Raw genomic sequence first — 24,967 nt, forward strand, 5'->3', positions numbered from 1 at the left:
CCAGCATATGTTCAGCTTCTGTCCATGTGGTTCTTATGTATTGAAGAGAACACAAAGACTGACACTGGAGCTTGTGGGATTGAGTCATGCAAGTCAGTGTGCTTATTCTTCCCCCATTCTCCTGTAGTTTAACTTAGACTTGTTAACACAACTTAGTGGGATTATTGATTTTGCTATACTTTCGACTTTATTAATGTTTGTGCTAAACTTTTGCGATAGTATTCACAGAAATATGTTGCCCTGCTTGGCTTCCTGCTGCAGCGAGATTCTGCAGTGTGCCCGTTTTTTTTTTGAGATTTGCCTCCCTTTGGTGCTAATATAACAGCAGCAGGTTTTGTGTGGTAGCTGGTGGGATGCTGGCTCTCTTGTGTACTTTTAACCTTCTGTATTCGTTTACTGTTAGGGCATGTTTATTTTAAATAGCAGGTGTCTGGGCCTCTAAAAGCTCTAGCCTGGATTTTTACTTCTCATGTTTTCTGTGATTCTTCACGTGCTACCTTTGAACCCCTGATTTTTGGTGGTTTTCATTTACCATTCTGGTTTAAAAATTATTCCCTTTCTTCTTCTTACTTTTTTAAACCCAAGCATTTGTTATTCATCTGTATTTTTACGGATTTCCTAGTGGACACCTTCAATAATTATTGGCTGGTTACTTCATCCACAGTCAGCCTTGAATTATTGCTTGATATGAAATAGTATTTTTATCACCTTCTGAGGAAATGAATGACTGCCATGTTTTAACCCCTCTCTAGAAGAGTTTTGGCTTATATGCTACCGTAGCTGCTGCTTTTAATTTCCTGGTCATTTAAACAGCAATACTATACCTAATCAATATTCTTCTAGAATTTCTCCACACATTGAATTTTCTCTTCATGTTTAGTCTAATCAGTATCTCTGAGCTCGTGTGATCTCTGGAATCATTTCCCAAAGATTTCTTTATTTTCCATTTCTGTGTGTCAGGATTTTGACTGTCTGTATGTATACCACATGCAGTGACCATAGAGACAGAAGAGGACATCAGTTCCCCTGGAACTGGGGCTACAAATGATGTGTGTATTCACCTGCAGGAGCTGGGAACTGAACCAGGTCCCCCAAAATAGCAACAGGTGCTCTTAACCCTTACACAGAGCTGTGTCTCCAACCCCTAGAATAATTATTTATAATATATAAGTATCCAACTAACATCTCATGAATTTTCTTAGCGTGAGCTATCTCATTTTCTGAAAATGTTCTTTTATTATTATTTATTAATATTATTATTATTAATTATTATTATTATACTGTTCTTCATGGATTGGCATTTATTTTCACTCTGCAGTTTTGAACATATTATTCAATGGCTTATGAATATAGTATTTTTCACACTCCATGGACAGGGTCACCTTTCTTATTCTTGTCTTTCGGCTCTTTTTGAAGTGATAGGCCTCAATCTCTGAATTCCTTGGAAATATTCTCCTTGATTTTGGAGTTTAGTAGTGCGACTCTGGGGAGCTGAGACAGAGATTGCTCATCTCTTCGGCACATGCCTTTTGAAATTATAGCTATTATGCATTTCCTCCATCATTTCTTAGTTACTAGTTCCTTCAGTAGTTTCTTAACTTACTTTCTGTCTGCCTCCTTTGGGACTCTAACTAGATGTATATTTAACCCTTTTGATTTTAATGTGCTTTTCTACATCTCATGTGCATTTTCCTGTTCTCAGTTGCTTTGTGTGAACGTGCCTCCGTGGGCAATTCTCCCTGGTGTGCTTCCTAGGATGCTCCATTTATTCTCAGCTGTGTGAAACCTTCCATTGACCTCACCAGCTCACTTCAGTGTAGCTATTGTCACCTTCAATTCCCTATGCAATGCTTTTCTTTTTCCATTTTGCATGTGAGTGGGTGCACATGGGCAGGTGTGCAATTGTGTGCAGGGTGTTGGTGTCAAGATGCATCCTCCACCGCTCTTCTACGGTAGTCAATGAGGGAGGGACTTTTAATCAAAATCGGCATTTACCTTTGTGGCTAACCTTGCTAGTGAGCTGCCTGGGAAAGATTCCCTGTCTCTGCCTTCTGAAGCTGGAATGACAGACCGCGGTGGCCACACCCACCTGGCATGTAGATGGTTTTCTGTAGATCCAAATTCTGGCTCTGAAGCTGACATAGCAAGCACTTTAACTGCTGATCCAGCTACTCAGCCCCAACTCTGTGATTTGTATTTGTCCTTTTTCATAACTTAGCTATATATGGTTGAGCTTCTTAGCACTGCTGTTAAATCAGTCAAATTAAACACCTCTCCTCTGAAGTCTCTGTCTGGTAATTTTATTACTGGTTTTCCTCGTCTCTTTATTCAGGTCAAGTGCAGGCCATGGAACTTCCCTGTTTCAAATTTAAACTGCATTACTGGCTTTTGCTTTCTTCTTGCTATCATGTATTTCTGTCTTGCTTTGGCAACAGTATTCTAATCTGCTTCCTGGTCTTGAGGAATGGCTCATTGGACCGTCTTCTTCTCTTGCCAGTAACACTTCAGCTAGTTTTTCTTTTGCCATCATCACTTTTGGTGACCAGATTCCTGCCCGTCTCACTGATTTTGTCTTCAGCAGACTTTTATATCCAGGGCATATGAGTTAGACTATTATGGGATATTTGGCATCTGTGAAATATTGCCCTTGCTGAGCCAGAAGTAGGAGAAGTGCACTTTGCATGCACGTTGGGGAATTTTGTATTCTCATAGTTAACATTATCCTATAAAGTATGACTAGATAGGACTTCTACATTTACATGACCCCTAGAGTTTAGATTATCTACAACCTGCATTAGTTAAAGGCATTAAAGATGTCCTCAGAAGGGCTAAGATGTGTTGGTTAAGGGAAGGAAAATTCAGCACCTTACCATTGGGTTAATGTGACCAAGAGCAAATACAAGTTTGAATTCTCTTCTCTCCCTGTGACTTCTGTCTTAGTTTGTGGTTTTGGTGTTGTCATTTAGTCTGTTTGTTGTTGAGTCTGAATCTGTCCTCTTGTCTGTGTCTGTCTATGCCTGTTTGATGTTTTTCTGTCTCTTGCTGTTTGTCTCCAACAAAGGCCTTTACTCTGCATTGATTGAACATCGTAGCGTCACGTGGGAAAGGAGGGAGGGATACTTAACAAGAATCCTTAACAGTTTCACAAGGGATTAGGTCACTGGCTCCAGCTCACCCCAGAGGACTCAGCACCTGCTGGCATTCCATTATCAACTTGTGCCTGCATGCTGCGTCCAGTGTTTATGCTACGCATTTATTGTATAAGATCTCTTTATACATGTTTGATGTTTCCAGCATTTGCTACATGACATGCATACGCGCATGCATTCCTCTCTGGGCCACGGGTGTGGAAGAGCACATAATTTGAAGTTACAACTATGCATTAGCTTATGTTGTAAAAGCTGATACATGGGAAAACCAAGGCAAGTAAAGTTGGTTGTTACGTTGTTCTAAAGGTAGGTTAAGCAAACAGGCTGAATACACAGCAAGGCATCAAGTCTTAAGATCTTAAGAGATGTGAAGGTGCATCAGTAATTTGGCTCTAGGCTTCAAAAAAGTTCCGGCCTCTTAGAATATAAGATACATTTTTATAATAATGTCTCTCCATAACAGTCTAACTGGAAAACAATAGATGTCTGTTCTTGTTATTTATACTTTAAATCTTAATAGTGAGTTATCCCCTTGAAATTAAAAAAAAAAAATCAAACAAGCAGAAGGTCTTCATACTCCAGGAAATGGGGTAACGGCACTGTTAGTCGCTGTAAGGGGGTAAGGGGACCCTCACACAGCAAGGTTAAGGGTTAATGTGACTGATGGAAGAAAGAATGACTCAGAAGGCAGAGTGCTCAACCGTGAAGCCCAGCACAGATTGTGCCTACTCAGGGACTCTCCAGCTAAGTCTACACAGGAAAGAAAATTTTGAAGTCCCAGCATTGAAAATTTGTGACTCTGCACCCTGAAAAAGTAGACCACAAAATTCACGTAACAGCAAAGACAAGCCCCAAACCACAAACTACAGACAGAAGAGACAGGGAGAGAAGAGGAGAATTCAAACTTGAGTTTGCTCTTGGTCAAATTGATCCAAGGGTAAACGTTGAATTTTTTTCATTAGCATAACACTGACACATTTCAGTGCTTCTGAGATTAGCTTTAATGTGTCTAATAGATGTAGGTTATCAATAATCTAAGCTCTATGGATCATTTAAATGTGGGTGTCTTATTCCCTGGCCCCGTTTTATAGGATATTACTAACTATGAAAACACCCAGCATCCCCTAACACTCATTTGAATGCCTTTTGTATTCAAGATACCAATTTTATATTATGAGGGGCCTAATGCTTTCATTTATCCAGCCCCTAATAGTTGCTCCCATCCTATCAGTGAACAAATTGTCAAATCACAACTGGAATTTCCTTATGGAGTATCTATTGGAGCAATGTAAGAAATCTAGGGAGAAATGTTGCACATTGTAAATAAGCATATGCTTATTCTGACATTATTTATTGAATTTTAGATGCAAAGTAGATTCATTTTCCTTGTTGGGTGGAGAATAAGGATGGACTCATCTGTGCCTGGTTAAGTCTGGAGAGAATGTAACACCAAGTTGGATACATTTTTATTGAACTAGGATTTTATCTATTTTGTCTGTTAGACTGTGAGCTTCGTGAGGCCGGTAGCTGTGTCTAATTCTCCCATGGCTGAAATCTCTCACAATGCTGGCAGAGATAGAAACTCAAATATTTGAATAAAAGAATGGACTCAATTAGTCTCTCTGTGGAGTGGGGCTTCTCAAAGGAAGGGGAACAGGCCTGGGCAAGAGTTTGGAAGTAGGTTCATGAGGTGAAGGTGATTAACTTGATGAAGTCAGGTTTTGGGAGCAGGGAAGGCAGCTGCCTTGGTAAGATGTTTATCTTAAAAACATGAGGCTCTTGGTTTGATCCCCATAAACACATGTAGAAAAGCTGGGGTTGGTGCTGCACCAGAGACTGGCAGATTCCTGGGGTTTGTTGGCTAGCCAGTTAAGTCGGTGATTGTCTCCAAAAACAAGGTGGACAGCAGCCCAAGGAAGAGCTCCCTCCCTCTCTCTCTCTCTCTCTCTCTCCCTTTCTCTCTCTCTCTCCCCCTCTCTCCCTCTCTCTCTCTCTCTCTCTGTCTGTCTCTTTCACACACACACGTGAGAGAGAGACAGAGAGAGAGAGACAGAGAGAGAGGGAGGGAGAGAGGGAGAGAAGGAGGGAGGTACGGAGGGAGGGAGGGAGGGAGGGAGGAAAAGACGGAGAGAGGAAGGGAAAGAGGCTAAGTGATGAGTGTCCACCCCTTTCTTTCTCTATGTTGACTGTCAACTTGATTTGATTGAGGAGTGCTTAAGAATTTGAAGAACACCCCTGGGTGTGTCTGTCAGGGCATTTCCAGCGAAGATTAATTAAGAGGAAAATACCTGCCCTGGATGTGGGTGGTACCATCCCATAGGCTGTGTTCCAGATGAAATAAACAGGAAAAGAGAAAGCAGACATCCTGGCTACTTTCTGAACTCCACAGTATGTTCTTCAGGGCTCCCCCACACACTTCTCAACATGAAGGAGTAAAACTACAAGAACATTAAATGTCTTAAGTTGTTTATGTCAAGTGTTTTTGGCAAAGTGATTGACATCTGTTTGTTCACTAATTCCACTTATCTATTCGTCTGTCTGTCTATCCATCCTTCCTCCATCCATCCACCTACCCATCCATCTAGCATCTATCTGGCATGTATTATGCATTGTCTTCTGGTTAGATCGTTAATACCTATGGTTTAGATTGTAGGTGCCCATGTGAATATGGAAGTTATGTCTACCTGTAGCTCCTAAGATAATGCTAACTAACGAGGTGACTAGCATTTCCCAGTACTCATTCAATTCTTGTGGGTGTGTCTTTAGGGTTGTGAAGAGCTTAAAGCAGGGAAGCAGTATATTCTTTCAGGAAGAAAGCTTTTTGTGAACAGTGTCGCAGCAGAGGACGGCGGGAGCTATGCGTGCACAGCCAGACTCACTCACTTGGGGAGAGAGTTCACGGTTCGAAATTACATCTCTGTGAGCATCAGTAAGTTTACTCAAGTACTGTTGTCTGGTTCTCAGCTTCATGGGTGCTGGATGGCTTCAGGCTTTAGGCTTTGGAGCCTGGATCTTGGTTTTGTTGAAGGGTACTAGACCCTCAAACATGTCCCCATTGGATCAAAGAGACAGAGAGCGAGACAAGGGGGCAAGCAGATTAGTTCTCCCAACTTTAAAGACAGAATGTTCAGAACTCTTGGAGAGCACTGAAAGAGATTGTGTAATGGGGGAGTTCCCTGGGTGCTTAGCAAAGTGTAGGCGTCCACGGCAGACAGTGTTACTATTACCCACGTCTCCCTGCCGTCCTTACTCTTGTGTGATTGGAGGATGACCTTTCCAGGCTTGGTACTACCTCCTGGTTTCAGCTTCACAGAAGCTTCAGGGTCTCTGGATGTGTTTCTGGGATAACCAACTGCTTGCGTGGTGTCAGGTCTCAAGCTAGAGTAGTCAGTTCTTCTGGAAGCAGCCATGCTAGGTGCTATTTCACTGGCACCCAGTTTCCTGGGATGTATGATGGTCTGCAGATTGTAAGGCAGCCTCTTAGATTAGACAAAAAAAAAAAAAGCCTCAAATATTCAGCTCCAGCATATCCTTGTAGAGCTCCAGGAAGGCAGTAACTTCTCAACATTCCCAGGGATGACTAGAGCCATAATTAGGGTCAGAATTGTGACCTTAAATGTCCAGGTAAATACTTTTCCTTCCTTACACACTGAATGAAGTATTTTTCCCTTTTGGGTGTTTCTTCCTTTAGGGCTATCTTATTTGCTACTGTATCTAAGGAGATATAGCTTTCTTGGTTTTTCAGGTTTAGTTTAATTTTCTATGTAAGAGGATTTGCCTGTATACATGTCTGAGCACCATTTGTGTGCCTTGTGACCAAGGAGGCCAGAAGGGGTGTCAGAGCCCATGGAACTAGAGTTACAGATAGTCGTGAGCCATCATGTGGGTGCTAGGAACTAAACCCAGGGTCTATCAGTAAATGTCTGAACTTCTTACCATCTTACGAGCTACCCTGCCACAATATAGCTTATTCTTTTTCTTTTTCTTTAATGGAGTTATGCCCTTGGGCTATCTGCTCTCATGATGGCTTCCTGCTGCCCACCTGCGCCTGCTCCAGGGCGACTCAGGCTGGACCCTTTACTACGGAGATCCCGTCATTCTCTGGATCTTAGCCTGATTTTTTCCAACATGGCTCTTCCTGTCTTACCTTGCACTGTTCTTTGCTGAAATTTCTTATGAGACTGAAATATTTTGGGATGGTCTTCAATTTTAATTTATTACCTCTTCATTAAGGAAACAAATTGCAGTCTAGTTTGTGATTGTCTTGCTCTTGGGTTTCCCTGCTGATGGCATCTTCGGGAAAGAGCTCCTCATCTTGTTCATATCTGGATCCCCACTCTCTGCTAGGAGTAGATCTATTCATTGACTGAATGCATTAGCCTTACATGAGTAGCCGAGGAAATTTCTTAAAAGGCCAAATTTCTAAGAAGTTGCTGGGTCTAAGAGTCCTCATGCCACATCAGTAGAATTGATATTTATATACAGTCTGTTACATGCTTAGAACCTAATAATTAAAAATTAAATATACAATTCTTCTATTGGAAAGCCTCAGATCCATGAGTAGTGAGCTTAGAACTAAAAATGGATTGTTTGGGTATCCTGTACTAAAATTATAATTATAACTATTGTTCCAAAGACCAAAAATAATCAGAAGGAGCTAGAAAAGTGGGCAGACTTCCAAAAGGAAATGAGTTCTCTGTGGAATTTTTGAAAGATGAATGGCTCTTTAAATTATAAAGGAAAATGAGAAGGGCTTTCTAGCCCCAGATAGGGCAAGTGCAGCAGTATTAGGTATCCTGGTTCTTGTTGGATCGATAGTGGATTTAAATACAAAATAAGTGTGTCAGGGAAGAGGAGGGCTGGGAGATGAGGTCAAGTTGGGAATGAGTTCAAGCGGCTACCTCTCTGCAGCCTTTATCACACACATACTGAAGGGTCCTGGAGGGTGTAAGCGCAGAGTTACGAGGCTGTTTTGTAATGGGAGAAACCAGCCATGGGATGGGTTGAAGCAGGAGAGGTTGAAGCAAGCTTTGAGTCCTGGAGCCCGCCTACGACACCACAGTAACATTCAGAAGAGTGTTGACAGTCTCAGCTTGGGTGCCATGATCATTCGGCGACTCTTCACTGCAGGCACAGGAGAGTCCAGGTCCTATGCTAGGCAGAGAGAAAACAATGACGAGCGAAAGTAACAGCTGTGTACTGCCACGATGAAGCTTGCGATGAAGCCTGCACTCAGAGAGGCACTGGGGGCAGAGACAGACGATAGTCCGCTATGAGCTGCGTCATTACGGGGGAGGTGCTTGCATGATGATAGGCAGAAAAGAGTTCAAAGACGGATAGAATGACCAGCGTGTTTACAGATAGAAGACTAAGAAGCTGTGGGGGCCCAAGAACAAGAGGAGCCATGTTGTGAATGAGGGATGGAAAACAGGCAAGTTGGCCTGGGTTGATAAGATCATGGCAGGTGATGAAGTTAGAGAAGCAGTCAGGGGTGAGGGGTGGCTGGAACTTGAGTTCCAAACAGGGCAGTGTGGATTTTTTTTTTCTTCTTCTCAGAACAGGCAGCGGGGCTGACTCCATGAGAACAGCTTAGGGTGCTTTACATTTCTGAAATGAAATGGCCACCGTGTCGATGCTCCCTCTGGGAACAGCACAGTGGTCATGAGGCAGGTGCCAAAGTACAGGTGGGATGCCACACAGGCACCATGGTAACATGGATGATTGGGAGATGCGCACACATCCACAGCATCTCCGAAGGGGGGAAATATACCTCTCGGAGTTAACTGAGCAGGGAGGAAGGAAGGAGTCGTGGATTCTAGGCCTCTGGGCATGTGCTGCTGGGTGGAAGGTGGCATTAATCATGAAACAAGACAGCTCAAGGAGAAAACGGGTATAGGAGAGATTTGGTCTTTAGCAAGTTGAGCATGAAGCGTGCAAGAGGAGAAATGGAATAGGCCATAACCTCTGTGGCTCTGGAACTCAGAGGGATGTCCTGGAGTTAAGACTTCCTGGGCATTGGACTTTAGATGTTGATTCAAGATGCGAGTGGGTAAGCTGGTCTAACAAGGATAGAGAATAGACAGGAAACAGGTGGTTCTGAAGTGAAGACGGAGGCCCAGCCTTCGGAAGGTTAGGAGGGAGCAGGTGTTGGGCTGTGTGGTGAGGAATTTGAAGGGGAGCATGGGAAAACTGTGGACTAGAATGACCTCCAGATTTGACACACGTGTGATCTAGTAGGTGGCATCATTGGTTGGTGACGACCGCTACTCATGAGTAACAAAGTGAAGAGCATTGCAGAATGCAACCACACTGTGGTCATCCCAAATGTCACACTCCTGGGTTTTAACTCTTCTTGACCCATGTTTATGAGGTCTTCTCTTGGAGCACTACTGCCATTACATTAGGTTTCTGGGGGAGTGTATCTTTTTTTTTTCTTCTAATGCATAGTTCTTGTGGGTGTGATTTCTTCTCAGAGGAACCTGTGTCTGGATTAAGGATACCTCATATCTCATATCCAAAAAACAACACCATTGAAGTTCAACCTGGTAAGTAAAGCTGTTGGAACCCTCCTGTTACCATGGGTAGAGGTCGCTGCTCTCACTTGTTTCAGTGGATGCATTAAATGTCCAAGGTGGAGACAACCCTGGTACATGTCTCATTTCCAAGTCTGGGTGTGCCGGGGCTCCACGGGAGGTGCACCAAAGTGAACACCAAGAGCTTCATCATGGGATAGTATGGTGTTGACATACTGGCACCGAGGGCTGTGAGTCTCAACGACTTCTGTGAATTTGTTTATGCACAGGCAATGAAACCATAAACACAATTACAGACATGTGAAACTGTGGCTATTGAATAATGTGGATCAGGGATTCCGGGTCATTTTATCTCCTCCTGGAATATATTTTCAAGGAGTAAAAAAAAATGACTATGGTAAATCCATCATCCATACAGCTAAAGACTAAAAATCACTGTCTCGGCATGGGGCTCATTTTTTTAATGTAGAGATGTCACTAATAAAATAAACAGAGCGAGCACTTTCCTTGTGGGGGGGAGGGGAGCAATTAAACCAATTCTTTGTTAAAAAGAAGCTTCTCAGATTCGGTCAATGTGATAATCCAGCTAGGATTTTATCAGTCCTGTAGTATACTTTTTCAGCAGAGACATGTGAAAGTGCATGATCCGAAAGATTAAAAACAACTGTGCTACCAACGTATCATTTACAAAAACTATCATAAAAATCAGGTCGGGTGCTTCAATCTAATAATAATCTTTCAAGACCCAAAATGTTAAATAACAAATTGAGTCATTTTATTCTAATTAAAACTGCAAAGCCTTTCAAAATACTAATTTTGTTGTTGATACTAGTGATTGAACCTAGGACTTCATACACACTGGACAAGTAATCTCCCACTGGGTTACATTCCCAAGTCTTTTTATTTATTTATTTGGGTACAGGGTCTCACTAAATTTAACTCACCCTCTATTTCAAGCGGGCCTTGAATTTCTAATGTTCCTGCTTCAGATTCAATATGGCTCTATCAGGGCTAGGGAAATACCATTTTTCTGTCACCAGGCATCAAATATATAAAGTTAAAAATCTTCTTAATTTTTTTTCACTTTTTAAGACAGGATTTCTCTGTGTAACAGTCATGGTTGTCCTGGAACTTTCTCTGTAGACCAGGCTGGCCTCAAACTCACAGAGATCCGCTTGCCTCTGCCTCCTGAGTGCTGGGATTAAGGGCATGTGCTACCATGGCCCAGCAAGGCTAAAGGTCTTAAAAATACAAGAATAATACAATAAGACAGAACAGTTGCTCCCATGTAATGGGAAATTTTAATATACTGACTCTTTGATAGATGTATTAGACAAATCAGAACCCAAAAGATTGAGGCAATGTACTTACTTACTCAACATCACTATCTGTGGAAGATGCTATAGACTCTTGTATATAGAGAGGAGATTGTATAGACTCTAGTCACAGTGCGGTGTCTGGGAACCTGTAACTACAACCAAAGCAATTAAAAGCCTCCTCATTAGATATGTAAGACAGTCTGCATGTTACCTAGCTTGTGTCTTAGTTAGGGTTACTGTTGCTGGGATGAAACACCATGACCAAAGCAACTTGGGAAGGAAAGAGTTTATTTGGCTTACACTCCCGTGTTCATCATTGAAGGATATCAGGGAAGGAATTCAAACAGGGCAGAAACCTGGAGGCAGGAGCTGATGCAGAGGCCATGGAGGGATGCTGCTTACTGGCTTGCTCCTCCTGACTTGCTCAGCCTGCTTTTTTAAAGAACCCAAGGGATGGTACTATCCACAATGGGCTGGATCCTCCCCCATCATCACTAACTAATAAAATGCCTTACAGCCAACTCTAATGGAGGGATTTTTTTTTCAAGGTCCCTTCCTTTTAGATAACCATAGCGGTGTCAACTTGACATAAAACCAACCAGCACAGCATGATTCAGTTATTCCACAATGTAAACACGTAGAAACATCATATTATATTGCATAAAAACGTGCCATTCCTATTTTTCAACTAGAAGATTAAAAACTTAGAAGAAAGAAAAATGAAATGAACACATGCTTATTTTCTAATTATTAGCATTCTTAATTAGGAATTAAGTCAGAAAACAGTGACAGTGAGATATTCCTAATCAATTATGTCATGACAGGTAGCCAGTGCTGTTCTCAAAAGACAGTTAATTGCAATTATAATGAAGTATAGAAACAGTCAAAGCACATAAATAGTCACTCATGTCTCCTTTTAAACAGAGGCTGTGGTGGTTTGAATGAAAATGGTCCCCATAGGCTCATAGGGAATGGCACTGCTAGGACATATGGCCTTGTTGGAGGAAGTGTGTCATTGGAGGATGGGCTTGGAGGTTTCAGAAGCTCAAGCCAGACACAGCGCTGTCACTCTGTCTTCCTGCTGCCTGCTTGTCTCCATGTGAAACCCTCAGCTCCTTTCCCAGTACCCAGTCTGCTTCCATGCTTCCCACCGTGACCATAACGGACTAAAATCTCAGAACTTGTAAGCCAGTCCCAATTAAATGCTTTCCTTTGTAAGAGTCGCCACAGTCATGGTGTCTCTTCACAGCGATAGAATACTGATTAAGACAGCAACTACGCAACAAAAGATGAAAGTAGAAACAATGGGTTTACTGCGCTACTTCTGCTAATAACGACAGGAAGTAGAGTGGGGTCCTGGAGCTTGTTCAGGAGGAAGGGCTGTGGCTGTGGAGAGAAAGATTTGAACTCCCAGGGAATCTAAGCCCCCAAAAGGAGACTTAGAAATGTGAACGACTGCGAAACAGACAATGTTAAAGAGATAGAAATCTGCTTGAAAGACGGGAGCCTGATTGTTTCAGGCGCTCCTTTCAATGTTTGGAGGGGTTCGAGCCGTCCTAGCACCGACACTAGTGTGCTCATTCCTCACCATGGGGACATGCATAGATTTTACAAACATCTACAAAGACTAGCTAGTTCTAATCTAATTGACTTTGTTTCCCTTGCTTGTGTTTAGAAATTGCAGCCAATATATTTAATCAATTAAGACAACTTGGAGGGGCTCAAGCAGTGATTCTCAACCTGTGGGCCACAACCTGTGGGATGTTTACATCACAGTAGCAAAATTACAGTTATGAAGTAGCAATGAGATAAGAAATAGTTTTATGGTTGGGGGTTACCACAGCATGAGGAATAGTATCAAAGGGTCGCAGCATGGAGAAAGTTGAGAACCACTGGGCTAGAGAGATAGCTCAGCAGGTAAAGTGTTGAATAAGCATGGAGACCAGAATTTGACTCCCCAAACCCATGTGAAAAGAGCAGGCTATAGTGCACATGCTTACAGGAAAGGCATAAACATGAACTTGCCTGGGACTTACTGGTCAACCCCCTGAGCTTATTTGGTTAAGTTCAAGGCTAAAGATTCTGACTCAATAAACAAACAAACAAACAAACAAACAAATAAATAAATAAAGGACAGTTTCTGAGGAATGATACTTGAGGTTCACACCTGACCTTCACATGCAAACACACACACACACACACACACACACACACACACACAAACTTACCTGAATGCATACCACCTGTACATAAACGTGTACACAAATGCACATGAGAGATGCAGGGGAATTGGGGTTTCTAAGAAGGAGAGTAAACATAATTATGCTGAGGGATCTTTGGATATATACTTAGCTATTAGAAAATTAAATGCTACAATCACTTGTACTTCTTCTTTAAGACTATTCTAATACAACAAAAGCTTTCTAGTTTCACATGTTTGAAACACTAGTGTAGTATCTTGATATTAACATGTTCTGTTAATGATTCCACCAGGCTCTTTTCCTCTGTAATCCAGGGGGTATAGAAAATTACATGTCAGCAACTACCCTGTCCTACTGGGTGCTCTGAGCATCACCCATTTCTGAGGTACCAAGAATATTTTTTTAAGAATATTTGTATAACTAAATTGATATCAAGATAGATGTTAAGGCAAAAGCATTATTAGAGGCCATTAGAAATGTAGTGATTAATTTCAATTTTGAATCTGTAAATACATAATATGATAATATGGCCTTTAAAACTTTAATGTTCAGAGGAACGGTGTTCAGTAGTCAAGTACTGAACTTTTTATAGGTGTTTCAATGGATTTTTAAAACATCAGATTAATTTGTCCTCTTCTTTAGCTTTTTAACAGTTTCTTTGTTATTTTTTTAAGAGTCAATGAATTTTAAATGAGGAAGAACTAGATTGGAAAACTAATAATACCTAATTAGGAGGCTAACAAATTTATACACTATAGCTGATACAAGGAAAGACTATAGAAGTGGAAAATCAGAAATAGACTCTTACATACCATTCTTTTGGATTTTGATAAAGACACTACAGGAAAGTAGATAAATTATAGTCTTAAGGGAGAGAGAGAGAGAGAGAAAGAGAGAGAGAGAGAGAGAGAGAAAGAGAGAGAGAGAGAGAAAGAGAGAGAGAGAGAGAGAGAATGTATCCCAGAATGGCTTTGAACTCCTGATCTTCTTGTCTTCATCCCCCTAAGTAGTGCTGGGATTATAGGTTGGATAAATAGTACCTATTTATTAGATGTAATATAGAATAAAAGGAAATTTGCCCTCTCCTTCACATCATATAAAAATAATCCTGGGTGAATTATAGACCTGAATATGATAGTCAAAATATAGGAAAACAACTTCATGATTCTGAAGTAATAAAGGATGTTTTAAAAATTGGGACAAACAAAACCTTAGTTCTAAAGGGAAAATGTATAATAAGAGGCTATTAAAAATAAATTTCCATTTATTAAAAGACAATATTAAAAATATAAAAAACTTTGGAGTAGAACAAAATGCCTCTAATAGGTGATCACAGACTCTCCACACTTGTAAGGAAGACAAGACCCAGCAGAGGAGGGAAATGTTCAATCAAACCATGTTCAACCAGTACCATGCATGTGACCAGTAAAATACAAGGCAGCTGTTTGCTCATGTGTTTGCTCAATGCAGAGGAATACAAATGAAATTCAGAGCATGAGCATCTATAATGAAATGGTCTGACCATTAATACTATTGAGTGTGTGAAGCAACAGGAAGCTTACACAGTGTTGGTAGAGGTGCAGCTTGAATCAACCCTCTAGGAAACAGTCCATGGCAACCTCATGAAGTTGAGTATTGTATGCAGCCAATACTAATGTTGGAGAAGGTATGTGTTCTTATCATGTATTTGGATCATATGCATGTATATGCACATATGCATATATTCATATATATATGAAAAGGGTTCAACATACACAGGAGAGTTCCCAGAAGATACGCCAAGCAAATATCAGAAACACATACAATGCATGTGAGCAGTAGTGATTTTAGAAAAAATAAATAGGCAGAGTATGTTCCACTACATAACACATGCAGCAGAAATGATGAGATGCGAAAGTAAATGCTAAGCAATGGAAGCCAGAATCCAGCTACAAACATGCAATCTATGTGATACAGATGAAGGAAAGAGACTGTGGGAAACTCTGCAGTTCTGAAACTACCCTGCTTTCTTCATGGGAGGAAGATGATATGAACGTTAACACCCTGTTTAGCTCTACTCCGCCCATGCGTTTTTTTTTTAATGGTATGTGTTATACATCAATTTATATGATAAAATGCAAAATACCACATAGAATGAAGAACGCCTCTTGAAAGGTGAAGAAGGCCTTATTAGACTGAAGGATAAGATAAGCTGAAAATATAGACTTACTAAATATGATTTGCGATGCGTGGGGATATAGGATAAGGGAAAGAAGAGCATGGATATAGGGCCACATCTGTTAAAGTAGGGGATCACTGGATGAGAGACTAGGAAAGTAGAGTCATGTCTCACGTCTTTCTTCAAGGCATGTGTCACCTAGAGCAAGTCACACCATCTGTCTGAACGTTAAGGCTGTCATCTGTCACAAGGGAGTACCTTCCACTTTCTTTACTGCTCCATTTCACAGATGCACCGTCTTGGGGGTGGGGGATGAGTAGGAAACACCCTGTAGACTTTAAAGTGTTTTGCTAACATCACTAGGGGTAAATGAAGTAGTACTTATGTCTCTGAGATGCCCCTCAGAGGTGTCGCTGTCGGGGAGTGTGTGCGGCTCTCATCATAGCGCAGCCCAGAAGCCTTCTCCTCCATCCTGCCTTTTCCGCAGAGAGAGAATCAGGCACAATGATGTCAACTTGGGGGATGTTTCTGGCAATACTCCAGGCTCAAAAGCAAGGTCTATGTGTTACCTAGATTATCAGCCAGGTTGACAACTTGAGAATCCTAGCACTTTTCACTTAGCGTTTGTGAATCTGATTGCTTCAGGCTCCACCCTTATTGTGGACTGCAATATAACAGACACGAAAGAGAACACAAACCTGCGATGCTGGAGAATCAACGGCACCCTGGTGGATGATTACTACAATGACTCGGGACGCATCCGGGAAGGAATTGAGTAGGTACTGGTTTGGGGGCTTCTCTAAAAGCTAGCAAGGGTTACTCCATCCGCATGAATGTGCTGCTATCGCTGCTTTTGATGGACAGTTCCACCGGCCTTTTCATTTCTCCATTTTGTGTTGTGTGCAGTCAGGCGTCTAGCTCTGACAAATGCAGGGTGCTTATGTTTTCAGCTGAATCAGCGTCGGCGACACACAAGCTCTACCTAAGAGAGACAGCATCCGTGTGTCAACTGCCACTCAAATTCGGCCCGTCCCATTCAGTTCCATTATGAGCTGCTGGCCATGGTGATACTTTGTGTGTACTTTAACAAATAAAGCTTGCCTGGAGATCAGAGTGCTGAGCTAACCACGAGTTAGCCATGGAGGCCAGGCAGTGGTGAGGCATACCTTTAATCCCAGCACTCGGGAGGCAGAGGCAGGTAGATCTTTGTGAGTTCAAGACTACCCCGGGCTACACGAGATTGATCCAGTTGAAAACATAAACAGAGCCAGGTGGTGGTGGCTCACGCCTGATATGGCCGGGCAGAGAGAATATACGACACACACCTTAAGATGTAATCTGGGGAAAAAGAAGATGCCCATTGGGGCTGCACATGGGACGGCAGTCAGCGGCCCTGTACCTTTTTATGACTGTCCAGATAAAAATAAAAATTTACAATTATAGACTCTGTATATATTGTGTCACTCCAGTAAGTATCTTAGAGTCAAATAGGGCCTTGAGGGTTCTCTAGGAAAAACAAAACAAAAAACCCCACGTACTCTTTCTAGAAGATAAACTCCACCTTATGTTGGGTAAACTTGGCTCCCCTTTTAATGGCTGACTCTTTCTTTCCAGAACCAATGTTTCTTTGAAGGATCACATTTTTTACACAGTGAACATCACATTCTTAGAAGTGAAAATGGAAGACTACGGCCTTCTTTTCATGTGCCACGCTGGAGTGTCCACAGCCTACATCATGTTGAAGCTCCCAGGTAATGTCCCTCGAATCACATGCCGCCCATAGCATTGAAAATGACAGCTGGGGACGGCTTACTAAAGAGTACTGATGCCATCCATTCGGTAGGCGGCAACTGGAGGCACTAAACGGGGAGCCCAGGGTACCACTTAGAGAAAGATGGTGCTGTCTCTTATGGCTGTCTTGAGATAAAGCTGGGATTCTATCAGAGTGATTTTGGCTGGACTGTCTTCATAGACACTGAGATTTTATGCATCAAAATGACAGAAAATGGGATTTTCCTTTTAAAACCAAATTGCTCAAGGTTTATAATCAGTTATTTGTGATTTTCAAGTTTCATTTTATCATAATTTATTATACAAATAAAATGTTTTTATTTATTTTTTTATCATGTGACTTCATGACCTTGTCTATAAATCTGATATTTGAACAAGAGGGCTTCCAGTCGCACAGGGCTTTTTTTCTCTTGATCATTTTCAAGGACTGAAAATCTCTTTTAAATCTTTTGCTTTTGTCATCTTTATACACAGACAGGATGTGCTGTGAGCACATGACCCTCTCTTGTCTGCCTCTTGCTCCTGCTGACTCCCTGATGCCTAACTGGTCCGCCTCCTGCTTTTCTGCCATTTGGATGATTATTGGAGAGAGTAAAGCCAGATGGCAGAGTGCAGGGTAAAACAGACCTTGAGAGTAATTGAAAGAGTGTACAAGAGACATTGTAAAATGCTGTGTGTGTGTGTGTGTGTGTGTGTGTGTGTGTGTGTAGCTATAGGCATAAGGGAGGACTTGAGTTCATTAGAATATAGTGCTATTCAATTAATTACAAGCCGGGTGATAGTGGCACACGTCTTTAATCCCAGCACTCGGGAGGCAGATGCAGGCGGATCTCTGAGTTCGAGGTCAGCCTGGTCTACAGACTGAGTTCCAGGACACTCAGTGATACTCAGAGAAACCCTGTCTCTATAAATAAACAAACAAAATATCAATTAATTACATGTATCAAGGTAAAGCCCATCAGACAAGTTTCTGTAGAGGTTGACCAATGTGGCTTTGTTACTACTGACTTCTGATCTTGAGGGGTGGCCATCCCTTCCCTTAGAGTAGCTCCACGTAGGAACATGTCTAAGGCAGTGTACAGTTCTGAGTGGACATGCTTTCTCTCTTGCTTGCATGACCGGGGGCTAGGCTCACTCTGTCCCTAGTTATGCTGTGACTGGATTTGCAGCACCTGCTTCCTTGTCTTGGTCTCTTGGCCTCACGGCTGCATTGGATGGGAGGAACATTGGGTCCATCTGGGTCCACTAGCTGCTTGCCCTTCGCTGGCTTTTCAGTTTTGATCACCTTCCTGCCAGTTAGTCTTCTGCACCTGTCGTTCTCTCTAGAGGTTCTGGAAGCCCTATGGGTGCGCCTTTTAGTTCTGTATCTCCATCTCAGGCAACCTTCCGGTTTCCATGGTTTCAATGATTGCCCTAAGACAGATGCAAACACATTCCATGTATTCAGCTGTGTTCTCTCTTTCTTCATGGCAGCCTTGCCTTTCCTCCCATGTCCTAGTCTGTAGAAACAAAGTTAAAACTATATTTAATCTCTTAAACCTTGTTTTCTTACCTTTGCTGAACACACCCCCGTATTTTTCATATACTTTGTACTCAAATTCTGACGTCATTCTTGAGCCTTTCATTTCCTTATTTCATGACAGTGACGGACACACTTGCCTAATTTTGTCGTCTCCCTCAGGTCTGCCTGCAACTTCTGCCCCACCTATCCATTCTACTAGCTAGCTAGATGGTGGAGTGCTTTGCACCCAGGACTTAATCATACGTTTCTGTGTTTAAGTCCTGGCTTTAGCCTTGGGCATCTGCATGACCACCTAGTGTCTGAGTTTGCCTGCCTGTAAGTGGAGAATAATGATAGCACCTTCAACACTATTATGGGGAAAAAGTCTTGAGAACAAACTGGGATTTTCATCTTTATTGTCAAGCATACTATACACAGAAAATGTATGTACCACATAACGGTTGAACTGCATATTAAATGCAAGCGAAGCCACCATCTCTGCCTTAGGGACAACAGATGAGCAGCGCAGGGTGGAAAGGCCCCCACGCCCTTCCTGGCCAAGCTTCTCTTCCCTTCTTTGACCAATATCTCTCCTGCTTTTAGGAAAGTCACTCTTTTGCTTCGTGATATTTGTTGATCTTTCTAAAAATAATCTATTATTTTTGTCTGCTTAGGGGCTTTATATTATATTAGATGATATTTCTTCTGGGACGTGATTCTTTTCTTAGGTGCCTGGGATATGCTGGTTCATCGAAAATGTAGCAAGTAGCTGTGTTTTCACCTGAGTTCTACTCAACAGTCAAGGTCACCTTTCATCGATTATGTGATAAGTACGTGGTTATTTGGACTGTTTCCAGATTGGGACAATGAACAAGTAGTGACACTCTGGGAGTTCCTGAGTGTGTACTCTGATCCCCATGTGGAAGCATGACTTACGGTATATTTTTGAGAGTAGAATTGCTAAATGGCCCTCTGTCATTAGCTTTACTATATAATGCCCCATCATCCCACATGGTGACCACGCCAGTTCATACTCACTCCCCACAGAGTACTGTATGAGGATCAGATGAGATCATTTTACAAAGCAAATTACGGAGCCCTACATTCAGTGAGGTCTAAGACATTGGGTTACTGTCATTGGTACTATTAAGGTCTGGGCTATTATTATGTGCTATTTGCATGATTGTATCAGTTTTCCAACCGATACCCTTGCCTGGCGAACTTTCTCTGGTCTAATACAAGTTACTTCTCCAAGGATGACTGAAAACTCACCATCCTCTGACTGGATATCAGTGAGAGTTGTTTCCCCCTGAGATAGAACAGATACTTTGGCTTGGCATTCATGGCCTTGGTGATCCACCTTCTTCCATGCACTTCTTGTCCATATCCATGGCCTGGCCTGCAGCGCACAGTCAGACCAGAGCAAAGATCCACTTGCAACAGCCCCCTATTTTGACGAAGGAGCCTATTTTAATAATCCAATGTGAATATGGTTTCTCAGCCAAGGAACAGAGAAGAACCTGAAGACATTCCAGTAGTTTCTGGCAGAAAAAGAGCCTGGTTTAGTTAGGCCAGAGAGTGTGACCCCAGAGAAAAGCCCACCTTAGGGAATCCACAGCACCCACCATGGTTTCAGTTTCAATTTAACTTAACATGTAAGTTTGACAGCACCGTTTGGTTCCTTAGCCCCAAGACGGTCAATACAGACTCTATTCGTACTGACTAACTGGAAGGAAGCACTTATGCTTGGAAGGGTTTTGAGGCCCAGTCCAGGCTCAGAGGGACCAACGTTGTTACCAGCTAACACCTGTTAGTCGTGTGGGAGTAGGAGGGATTATTTGTTATGTTAGTTTGGACCACTACTTAGGAAACTCTTGCTAAACTTCTCTTGGTTTCTCCAAGCGCTCACTCCACGGCCCACACGCAGAGCCATTTGGGTTGGACGTGTATCCCTTCTTCTGCCTGCCTTGAGTTTTTAGGAACCTCACCCTCTTGAATCTAAACTCCTTGGTTTATTTGGTGGCAGCTTCTTCATTTGACTTCCTCATTTTTTAAAAAATTTTTTTCTGAAGACACTTCCAGATTTGGATCTTACTTGGTTCCTCTGAAGCAAGATCACTAGAAAGTTGTCTTTCTTTGTCCTTTCCTTCCGCGTCTTAATCATTTATCCTGCAACTCTCATCTTATCAGAAGGCTGATGATGGCAGTTAACATGAACTCAAATAGCAAATCATTCTTGCTTTTCAGGTTTTATTTGTATCTATGTTTTGATTGTATGTATGTATATATGTGCACTGCATATATACTCTAGTGCTTATGGGAGTTAAAAGAGGGAATCAGATCTCCCAGAAACGTGAGTTACAGGGAGTTGTGAGCTACCATGTGGGTGCTGGGAATTGAACCCAGGTCCTTTGAAAGAGCATCCAGTGCACTTAACCCCTGAGCTATCTCTCCAGACAAACCACATTCTTAGTAAGGGCACGGGTGTATCAGCAGTGGGTTTTCTATTTGTTTCTACTTCAGAGCCCCTACACATTTGAGCTTCTTCACTAAGAAGACAATTCCAACACCATCTTTGAGTATATTCACAGGGCACACATGGTCACGATACTGAGCACCAGGAATGGTGAGCTGGAGAGTCTCAGGCCACACTCTCTTTGCCAAGGGTTCTTTGACTCTCCCGAGTCCTGTGGGCTTAGTCACCGGATAGTCATATCATGAATTGCGATTGCAAGATCTCCGTCATCGACTTTGACTCTCCCAGACTAGATCCTCCCAAAGGGGAGATGGCGTTACTCACTGAACTGCGATAAGAGCTGGCAAAGATATGAGAAGATGGGCAGGAGGGAAGACTCCATCTCAGAGTTAGCAGGTGGATGACAAGGTTCTAACGAGGGGGTGGGACCAGAATGGGCAACAGCCTGGGTGCAGAGCAGTCTTTACTGCAGCACCATGGCTTACTCGGTGGACTGTTTTGGGGAGAGGGTGGTACCCCGTGTGTTTTTTTAATCGTTGCACTTGAGTGTGCTGTTAGATCTACAGACATGTGAAAACATGAGGGAAGTCTTGGGCCTTGAGATGTTTACTCTGTGTGTGTTTCCTGGGAGAGGATTTGACAAGCTCCTTTGTGAAGATTTTGTCAACTGAAAGTGCTTGCTCTGGGAGAGTCAAAGAAAGCTGTCTCCTCCTCACACATCCCCCTACCTCACTCCAGCCCCATCAACCCCCTGCTGGGGTGTGTGGACCATCCGAATGTCCGAATGCAGGAAGTGGTTGGAGAGGTGGCTTCCCTTACTTTATTCCCTCATTCCAAGGCAGCCCTGTTGGGGTTGTGGCAAGGTGGGGTGCTGCATGGTTCCTCTTCTTGGTGTTCCGGAGCTGTTCTGGAAGTAACCTGGACTTCCCTTTTGGAGTGACTGGTTCTTCCCCAACTGTCTGCCGCTTGCCTGTTGTTGGAAATGCTCTGTAGCATGCTCCCGCGGCAGAACGGGCAATGGGTACCACGTCAGGGTCTCTCGACAGACACCAACACTGATTTCAGGAGCCCTGGGAGGGGCAGTGTGAGGCCTGTCTCATCCCTGGTCTTGTAGAGCCAGAAAGTTGGTTTCTGGGTAAAGGGTCAATGGTTATTTATTTATTTATTCATTCATTCATTCATTCATTTGTTTGTTTGTTTATTTTACCATTTTCACCGGGAGTCCCTCTGCTTAACGCTGAGGGTCTGGAGAAGCAGAATGGTAGAACTGTAATCCAGAATCTCCGCAGGGGAAACCCTGGGGTACATTCCAGATATGGTCAGAGTGTACCCTGCGAAGGCATCTGGGCCCATGTGCTCTGAGACAGTTCCCGTGTGTCTAGAGTCCTGTTGCTCCTGTGTCCATACCTAAGGCTTCCTGGTTTTCAGAGAGTTCATTTGTTCCCAGACTCCACAGTCCACACTGAAATTACCCAACGCCCATACTCACAAGGAAACTCGGAGACGCGTGCATCCAGTGTTCTCATGTTTCCCACATGCCTTTGGCGTAGAGGATAGCACTAACCTCCTGCAACTGGCTTTTCCCTGTCATGTTTGCAGCTCCAGACTTCCGGGCTTACCTCATAGGAGGGCTCATGGCATTCCTGCTTTTGGTTGTGTCTCTCCTGTGTGTCTACAACAGTTTTAAGATTGACATCGTGCTTTGGTATAGAAGCGCCTTCTACGCTGCCCAGCCCCCAGAGGGTGAGTATGTGTGGTCTTTGAGAAAATAAAATGCCCCCAAATCGCTGCCCGCTCCTCTGTGTTGCCACCCCCTTAAACGCTCTTCTCACGTTGTTTGAAGTGAGTCTGTCTTCGGGCTGAAGAGTTTAGCGTGCAGTGTCTCACGAGAACGTAGTGCACTTCAGAGAAATGGTTTTGTGCGTGATGATCAGCCGCCTTTGCCGAATAAGCGAGGAGGCGGTAGGGCCTGGGAAACAGCAGCTAGGAAGCAGCAACAAGTGGCAGTGGGCCATGCTGGTCCTTGATGTTCAGGTGTGAGAAAGGGTCCCATTTTCTGGGCCTGTGAAGTAAGGAGATGTTTGCAAGGAACAAAGGCTGTCTGACATGATGTGTGTTGTACCCTCAAAGCTCAGGAGGAGATAGGGTAAGATGGTGTGTGGGGGGGGATCTCTCTCTAAACCCTGTACCTGAAGTAATTTACATCTCTGGGTGAGATTAGAAAGGTATTTTCTTCTTTCTTTCAGCCACTGAAGGAGGGTCACAGAGAGAAAGAAAGGGAGGGAGGGAGGGAGGGAGGGAGGGAGGGAAGGAAGGAGGAAGGGAGGAAGGAGAGGGAGAAGAGAATAAAGGTAAAGAAAACACCTGTCTGTAGCCTTGCTGAAGGAATCACCAGCCTGAGGCTGAAAACAGCTCTTAGCAGGAGCCTGAGGCACAGGCCCTTCATTGTTCCTTCCTGGGGCTAAATACTGTTTTTCCTTGTTCTGTCCTGCCAGGAGTGGTGTCTGTGTCTTGCCACCATTTTTGTTTTTGACACAGAAATGTCTTCCTGGGTTCCAGAGCTGACATTTCTCTCCATTCTATTTGTAAGAAAATGTACTGATTGTTATAATTTTTGTCTCAGAATGAATGTGATCTACTTAGGACCCTGTAAAATACAAACAAATCTGCGTTGATGTCTGCTATTTGCCTATACACATGAATAAAAAATGAAAAAGAAATCTTCAGATGCATGGAGATGAATAAATATAGACCTTTCTAGGCTAGGCATTCTTGAACAGGAGCAAGGGTTGGGGAACTCAGAATCTAAACACATTCATGAGTGGAGACTCTATGAAAAATACCATTTATTCTCAGCAGCTGCTCATGCATAAAAACTGCCCCACAAATTATGGTCTACATGTCTGATAAAACACAGATGCCGTAATTCAAGCTGTATTTGACTAAATGTCAGGATTCAAAATTGGTAACGCAGAGCCTGGTGGTGATGATGAGAAGCGACCATGGCCATTGCCGGGCCAGCCCAATCCAACTTGAGGCGCTCGAGGCCCTGTGGAGCTTCAGGCTAAGCATGGTTAGCAAAGAAACCCTCTTGACTCTGCCCTGGCCTCTGTCCCTCTGCCCTGTGTGGAGAGGGCTCAGCACCATGCCGCCTTCTTCTTCCGACACAGATAGGAGTGACTTGCCTTCTGGGTTTACTCAGAGATTCTGACATTATTCCATGTGGTCTTTCTGGAACCTCCGGCCCCTCTGGCCCCTTGGCATTTGTGCCTCTGACTCACGGCAACTCCCAGGAGTGTGACTACTGCCTTGACTTATAGTGTGCAGATAGCATGGCAAAGCTGCCTGCTAGAGACGTCGAGTTTGTCAGAGGGTAGAATGACTCACCCCAGCAGAGCAGGGGAGCCCAGCAGATGACACATCAGGACCTCACCCTCCCCGAGATCAGCACAGCCCAGACTGCACAGCCAGGGGGTGGTGGCTTTGGATACTGGAGCTGAAAGCCAGGTTTTCTTTGCTGTTATTTTTAAATTCTGAAGTGTGTGCTTCGATATCCCCATATCTCCATTTGTTTAAACTACCGAGTATTAGAACTTTGAACAAGGGGGTCTAAAAGGAGACAACGTTGAGCATCTGAGGCTGATCCTGAATCCTGCTCAGAGCTTTGACTCTCTTGAGAGAATTTTCTGGAACATGTACAGTATAGGAAATATGGATGTAGAAGAGGGAGAAATTGTCCTTCTTGGCAAAGTTTACTGGAACCAGTTAGTCAGGCTTTGCCGTGAGTAGGTAAAGGTAATTGACCTACGATTTACACTATGACAGCTGTCCACAGACCT

The 24,967-nt window shown here is 43.1% G+C and overlaps 1 protein-coding gene across 1 annotated transcript in view; it reads left to right on the forward strand.

The window, feature by feature from the left end:
* The window catches only part of Il1rl2 (interleukin 1 receptor like 2), a 35,535-nt gene that overhangs the window by 4,814 nt on the left and 5,754 nt on the right, over nt 1–24,967 (forward strand). The window contains exons 4-8 of the mRNA XM_038343828.1: nt 5,916–6,078; nt 9,623–9,694; nt 16,006–16,135; nt 16,975–17,111; nt 22,728–22,871. Coding sequence (XP_038199756.1) covers nt 5,916–6,078; nt 9,623–9,694; nt 16,006–16,135; nt 16,975–17,111; nt 22,728–22,871 — 646 coding nt within the window. The remainder of the gene's footprint in view (nt 1–5,915; nt 6,079–9,622; nt 9,695–16,005; nt 16,136–16,974; nt 17,112–22,727; nt 22,872–24,967) is intronic.

Source organism: Arvicola amphibius, chromosome 9 (assembly GCF_903992535.2).
Source record: "Arvicola amphibius chromosome 9, mArvAmp1.2, whole genome shotgun sequence".
Lineage (NCBI taxonomy): Eukaryota > Metazoa > Chordata > Mammalia > Rodentia > Cricetidae > Arvicola > Arvicola amphibius.